The sequence below is a fragment of the Amia ocellicauda genome, chromosome 7, assembly GCF_036373705.1.
Source record: "Amia ocellicauda isolate fAmiCal2 chromosome 7, fAmiCal2.hap1, whole genome shotgun sequence".
Lineage (NCBI taxonomy): Eukaryota > Metazoa > Chordata > Actinopteri > Amiiformes > Amiidae > Amia > Amia ocellicauda.
This window is the reverse complement of record NC_089856.1, coordinates 39113555-39120602: the sequence shown is the minus strand read 5'-3', so window position 1 is coordinate 39120602 and position 7048 is coordinate 39113555. Positions and strand designations below refer to the sequence as shown.

The 7048-nt window shown below is 36.1% G+C and overlaps 1 protein-coding gene across 1 annotated transcript; it reads right to left on the bottom strand.

Annotated features, from left to right (window-relative positions):
* Positions 1-257: 257 nt before the first annotated feature.
* LOC136753946 (extracellular calcium-sensing receptor-like) lies at positions 258-3522 on the bottom strand. Its single transcript, XM_066710324.1, has 6 exons — positions 3446-3522; positions 2894-3182; positions 1868-2695; positions 1483-1710; positions 1240-1363; positions 258-1168 (listed from the first exon to the last, which is right to left on the bottom strand). Exons 1-6 carry the CDS (start codon positions 3520-3522, stop codon positions 258-260), a joined length of 2457 nt encoding a protein of 818 aa, XP_066566421.1.
* Between the last annotated feature and the right edge of the window lie 3526 nt (positions 3523-7048).

Sequence of the window (7048 nt, the reverse complement as noted above, 5' to 3'; positions counted from 1 at the left end):
AGAAACACAAACACAAAAATGAAAAGAATAATATATATACATACAATTGCTCATACTGAGATCACTGCTTATCCATTGGGTGAGTTTTTGTTCAATACATGATTGCTTCTTTAAAGACCAGAATTGAGAATGATTGTGTAAGACATGCAATAAGAAAATGTAAATGAAACAATAATAACATGAATAATATATTTAATATGTAACCATAATATGTATAGATTTAATATGTAACATCATTTCTTCACAAAAAAGGAACATCACTTTCCTGACTTAGTTTGGGGTATGAGGTATTTTTTAGAATTCCTCTTAGGAAGGAAAATGATTATGTAGCATTTAGGAACAAAGATACAGAGCAGCACACCAAAGGTTGATGACAAAATAGCAAATATTTCTACTGCTACAGTGTATTTTCCAGGGGAGCTCATATAAGCTGGGATGAAGGTGATCCACACGGCGCAGAATATTAGCATACTAAACGTGATCAGTTTGGCTTCATTGAAATTATCGGGCAACTTCCGAGCCATAAAAGCAAGGAGAAAACAGCAACACGCAAGACACCCAATATACCCCAGAACAAAACAAAAAAAAGTCACAGAACCCATATCACATTCCACAATAATCCTGTCTTTATAAAGCCAGGTGTTTTTCACTTCAACTGGAGGAGAAACTGCCAGCCACACAAGGCACACTATAATTTGAGCAGATGCACAGGCAAATACACTAAGTCTCTGTTGCACGGGGCCAAACCATTTTGCAATGTTATTCCCCGGGAGGGTGGCTCTGAAAGCCATAAGCACCACAGCAGTTTTACTGAGAACGCAGGAAAGACACAGGGCAAAACTGATACCGAATGAAGTGTGTCTTAAGCAGCAGGTCCATCCTGTGGGGTGGCCGATGAAAGTCAGTGCGCACAGGAAGCAGCAGCCCAGAGAGAAAAGCAGGAGGAAGCTCAGCTCCGAGTTGTTGGCCCGCACGATCGGGGTGTCTTTGTGCTTCAGGAAAATGGCTGCCACAGCCATTGTTAGGAAGACACCCAATATGGAAATGGTGGCTAATGCGATTCCAAAGGCCCCTGAGTAGGAGAGGTATTCGGTGTCTTTAACAACACAGCTGGTTCTGTTCTCACTGGACCAGAAATCCACAGGGCACTGAATGCACTCTGCTTGATCTGAAGGGAAAGGAAATGTATAATAGGCTCTTGTAGAGTAGCACTGTAATGATGAAACTGTCTGTACTTACCTGTCATATTGGTAATTGTTCCATCAGCACAGAAGACACAGTCATAGCAGCATACAGGCTGTCCCACACGAGTGGCTTTCCTGTAGCCGGCTGGGCAGCTTTCTGTGCACACTGACTTAGGGACCTGTCCAACATGTACATTCACTTTTATAGTATCTGTAATTTTAATATATATATATATATATATATATATATATATATATATAAAGACAGAGAGAGTATTGAAGTTTATATTCTACTCACCTCATTCTTTTCCCTATTCCAAATAATGTAATTTTTATTGAAGAGAAGTTGCTCTGCTAATAGCAGAGATGAATCAAAGTGTCCGATTGTCACATACTTAATAGATCCATCTGCATTCCTTTGCCAGTTTATGATATCATAGACTGCCACTGGATCACCATATTTGTCAAAGTGCACCACATCACCAAAGCGGTTTGTGTATCTGACTTCTTGAAGATAGTGCATGACCTGGGGGAGTGAAACACCTTCATGAGTTTTTTTTTTGTTTTAGTTTTTTGTTAACACCTTCATTTGTAAATTGTTTTTTCTTTGGATTAGATGTAAAACTGCATTGATTTTACCTTTTCATTTGGCCCTGTCTTTCACACATATAGAAACACTTTACCTGCCATGGCTGTAGATTATAAATGTCGCCACATGTTTTATTCTGAAATGGTCCTTTACCATTCTCACAGGCTTGTAAATTGTGTAAAGCATGGGCTACAGCGTACACAGCTTTGTGCACGTTGTAGGTCACTCTAAGCTGTGACACATCGTTGTAGATACTTGTCTTGTCCTCTATTCTTTCAGTTCCTGTGCAGGTCTTATTGTAATGCATAGGTGCTGTCGGCAAGATATCGAATCCTTTTGTGCACTGAAACTGTGCTTCCCAGAACTCTCTGGCAAACGGGTTGTCAGGTTTTGACAGAGGATTAAGACTCTGAAGGAAATCTTTCAGCTCTGGCATTTCTGCCCTTTGAATTGCGAAGCCGATTGTGCCAGCCAGAGAAAGAGCATTTTCCTTCACAGAGATTAAGGTTGATGTGACCCAGGCTTCACTTGCTACCCACTGTTTGTCTGTGATGTTTTGGCGTACAATCTCTTGAATGATAGGATAGATGTCCTCCTCGATGGAAAATGCGACAATAACCTTGGCTGTGGACTCTTTGATGGTTCGAACAATTTCCAGGATCTTTTCCATGGAGGCCACCTTTGGGATGACCAGTCTATAAGCTATGCAGACACCCAGGCGTGTCACTTCATCGATGAACATCTGAATTCCAACCTGACCATAGTCATCATCAGCCCCAATGGTCCCAACCCAGTTCCAGCCGAAGTACTGGACCAGGTAGGCTAGAGCCCTGGCCTGATTGGCGTCATTTGGAATGGTCCGAAAGAAGTAAGGGAACTGGAGTTTGTCACTGAGACAAGCGCAAGATGCAAAATAACTGATCTGAAAATTACACGAAATGGGATTAGAAGAATCCAAAATGATGACCAGTTACATAAAAAAAATACCCCTGCAATCCTAGGGGAAAACACAGGCATAGACACACAGAACATCACATATTTCAAGTATTTTCAGGCCCATCTCAATATATAATTTCAAAAGCTGATTCTTGAATATTCAGATGAATTATTGCATACTCACCAAAGGAACTTTGAACAGATTCAGTAGTCTGGATATCGCCATTGAAAGAGAAGATCCAGAGTCCCCTATTATTATTGGTATAGATGGATTTTCATGGCACACCTTTTCCCCATTTTTCAGTGGAAGAGTTATCATTGATAATGCTGTTTTCATTGACTGGACTTCAATTCCACAGTTGTCATACAAAGCGTATCCAAGTGTGACATTGGGTAAAAGAGTTTTGTTTCTGTTTATTTCCTCTATGAAGAAAATCATTGCTTGGGACCATCGAAACACCCTGAAATTAAAACTAAGCCCAAATATTTAAACATTCAATCTTTTTCTATAAAACAAGTATACACACACACACACATATATATTCATGTAATTGTATAGTTTTGTTGATTCTTCATTTCACACTACTGAAGTAAATACAGTATATCCTTTTTAAGTTATCAGGATTAAAAATTCAAATGTAAAGAGGCTATGGTTTGTCACAGCAGGACTCATAAGTTTTCATTTTGTCTTCCTTGCACAGGGGACATTTGTGTTGCATATGGTCATCTCACTCACCCCCTACATTGTTTCTTTCCTGGCTTCTCCCTGTAAGCCTGCAACTCATTGATGCCTTTGGAGTGAATTGGAAACATCCCTCCCAGAACAACATGACCTTCCTTATGATGTGTGATCATATCAAAGTCTTCTCTGAGCTCACATGTATCTTCTCCAGCTCCCAGCCAGCAAAACACCAGAGTGACAAAGTTCAGGCAATGTTGAAGTTTCATTCTGAAGATTCAAATCTGCCCTGCTATCTGGAATTTATAAGGTTTCATTCATTAGATTTTGACCTTCAGGGAAATTAAGATCATAAATCATAATCTTACAATGTGACTTTCCCGGTAACAAAGCCAACCCCCCCCCCCCTACACACATACCCTGTGATGTTCATGCTCCAAACAAAAGGGCAAAAACAACTGTTGAAGACTGATTAATACACACATTTAAACAATATATATTTGGTAATTAAGCTGGAGGCTGTGCAAAAATAGGTAAAGGAATTAGTTTCATCCCATTATTTTTATTCATTAGCTTTTCAACAATTTTCAATCAGTTGTATTACAATACTTATATAACTCTACACTGATATTTGTATATGAGTCAAAACTAAAAATGTTGTTTTTTGTAGTACCTTATCCAAGGATAAAGAAATTATTGTTTTTGGATTTCCATTTACATGAGGGAAGCACAAAGAGAAAAAACTATATCACAAGCATTCAAAAATCATTGTGCTCTGTAACACAAACTTCAATCATCCTGTTTTTTAAGCTTTTGATATAAAATTATTGTTTTACAAATTTACATCTGAAAACACCAGAATAGGAATTTCTTCCAATAGATCCAAACCTGGGAAATATTCACTTTGCTTGATTGTTACTGACTCCTAGGAAGGTTACTACAATATTTAGCATATATTCTTCTACTTTGTCTTCTTCTTATTTCTTCTGTACAACATTCATGATCAATTAGCATGTACTAATTTTGAATAAATTATAATGACCAAAACAATGGCATTTGGTGTCAACTAAAGTGCATCTCTTCCTAAATATTTGACACCAAGGGGGTCCTGAGTATTTAATATTATGGATCAATAAAGCAAGGTAATTAAAGATATAAAATAAAGTATCCAATTAGTTGATTAAATCTGATACGTAGCCATAGGCTATGTTGTAAAAATTGTATTGAAGTGCAAAGTTCTCTTTGTTTTCTTAATTATGTAATGGGGTAGACACACACATTTTGACATTAAAGTTACACATTACCGATAATGAAAAAAAGTGTGAAATTAACATATTGCAAGATATTGTATTTTTATTTCTGTAACTTCTGATGCTCAGGACAATGGTGCTGTGCTCAAATGGCATGCCTGATAGGCTCCTGAGAGCAGATTTCAATTATCAATGAACAGCTGGGTCTTTATGCAATCTCTTGGGAGGAACGGCTTGTTTTCTCCAGTATATGATGAATATGACATGACAGTGGGATTCCTACACCAATGTAATAAGAGCACCAAACCCATCTCTAACTGTTGTACAGACTTTTACTAAACCAAACACTTAATCAGCAGTATCTCCAACGCCATTCATGATCATACATTCATTATAAATATGGAACAGACTATAAAACGTTCTGGACTCATATTTTGACGACTGAAGGTATATTTGGACAATAATTAAGGTCATGGGGCAGGTAGTTCATACTATTGTTGTGCTTTGAGATGAGCTACAGAAGTAGTTTTACAGCAGCACTGAAGTATTGAAGCGTTAGCCACATGCTGCAGCTGGTAGGACTACAGAAAAAATAATGTAACATTTCTCTGGCACAGAGAATCTGGCAGAAAAGCAGTAGGCTTAACAAACTATTCAGGTAGAGAGATGGGAGAATAACTGAATAATACAATATTATCAGAGTAAAACAAGAAAAAGGCACGATCACAGAAGAAAACACTGAATAGTTCAAAGTAATAATAAAATCACAATAAAATACTGAGCACATTAATAAAAATGTTTCGCAGAAGGCAAGAGAGAAACTTGCTTAATACTTCTTGTTGTGTTTTGCTGTTTTACCCATGCGCATGTAATAAATTCTGATTAGAACTGAATCTTGCTTCCAGCACACTAGTCAAAATATTGCACACATTTTGTATTACTGAAAGTAAATACTTTTATAAGCCAATTTACTAGACAAGAAATACAATGCTTGACTCAAATAAGAACCGACTCTCACATTTTTAAATCTAACTATGTGCTTATGTTAACCACGTTTTATTAAACTCTCAAATATATCTTTTTTTAATATGTATATTAATTTACTATTAATAACATTAATAAAAATAATTTAACATGTCATATACTTGACAATAAAATAAACATCCAATATATACAATAGACCTCTTAACAATTTTTCCTTTTATGTATAGTACAGGGATGTTTATTATTTTTTCACATTATTTACACAGAGAGTTCACACAGAGAGTTGTCACAATCTGGAACAAACTCCCCAGCAATGTGGTAGAAGCTGAAAGTTTGAGAACATTTTAAGATAGACTGGATAGGATCCTTGGATCCTCAGTTATTAATGGACACCAAACAAGCACGATGGGTCGAATGGCCTCCTCTCGTTTGTAAACTTTCTTATGTTCTTATGTTCTTTAAAGTTATACATTTACACTACAAAAATCTACAAATAATTATGATTTCTGATGTGTAATTAAATTAAGAATTAAATAATAAATAAACACAATTAGTACTAACCAAAATGTTAACAGTTATCTGTGGAAGTCTGAGGAAATTACATGAAAAAACTGAGGATGAATGAGCCTTGAGGTTAGCAGGTCCTATTATAAAGCTAATTTACATAAACACTCCCCTATGAAAACACATAGGCCTAATTGTAATGTATTTATATTTAATTGGTAAATTTATGATTTTATTACATGTAATGTACAACAATAGGGAGATTATTGGAAATCTGCAAATTCCCACATAGTTTGCAAATAAACATGAGTGCATTGCAATTATAGGCTACTAAAACTACTTAGACCTATACGTAATATAGTAAGGATAATTGTCTAATGAAATGCAAAGGGAGAGTCATGCAACTGCATTTGAAGTATAATGTCACCTTACTGCTCAGCAGTCACTTTTTAGTATGGTTTGATTGTTTGTCATTATGTTATTTTTTTTACAATCCAGAGGCTCCAAAAGTCGTTGCTTTTAATATTAATACAAAAGCATACATATTGATGTGGATTGACATTTTCAATACTGTTGAAAAGCATACTCAGATGCATTACCCCCTCACACCTAGCATACTGTGTAGTTTTTGAACAATCAATATGAAATTAATTTTAATTAATTTTCTAATATTTGTATGTATTCATCAAGACTTTTTTGTGTTGCTTTCTACAAAATATCGTAAGATTGAAATAACATTGTTTCAGTTATTTTAGGGTGGGCCAATGATCAAATTGGGTGGGCCTAGGCTGAATCATAGGGCCACTAATGGTTGTAACTGTATAAAGTATTGATTGAAAAATCTTTCATTACCATGTAATAGAGATGTATAAAATAGTAATGCATATCATCACATTTCCATTGTTTACTGTGTGATAGTGCT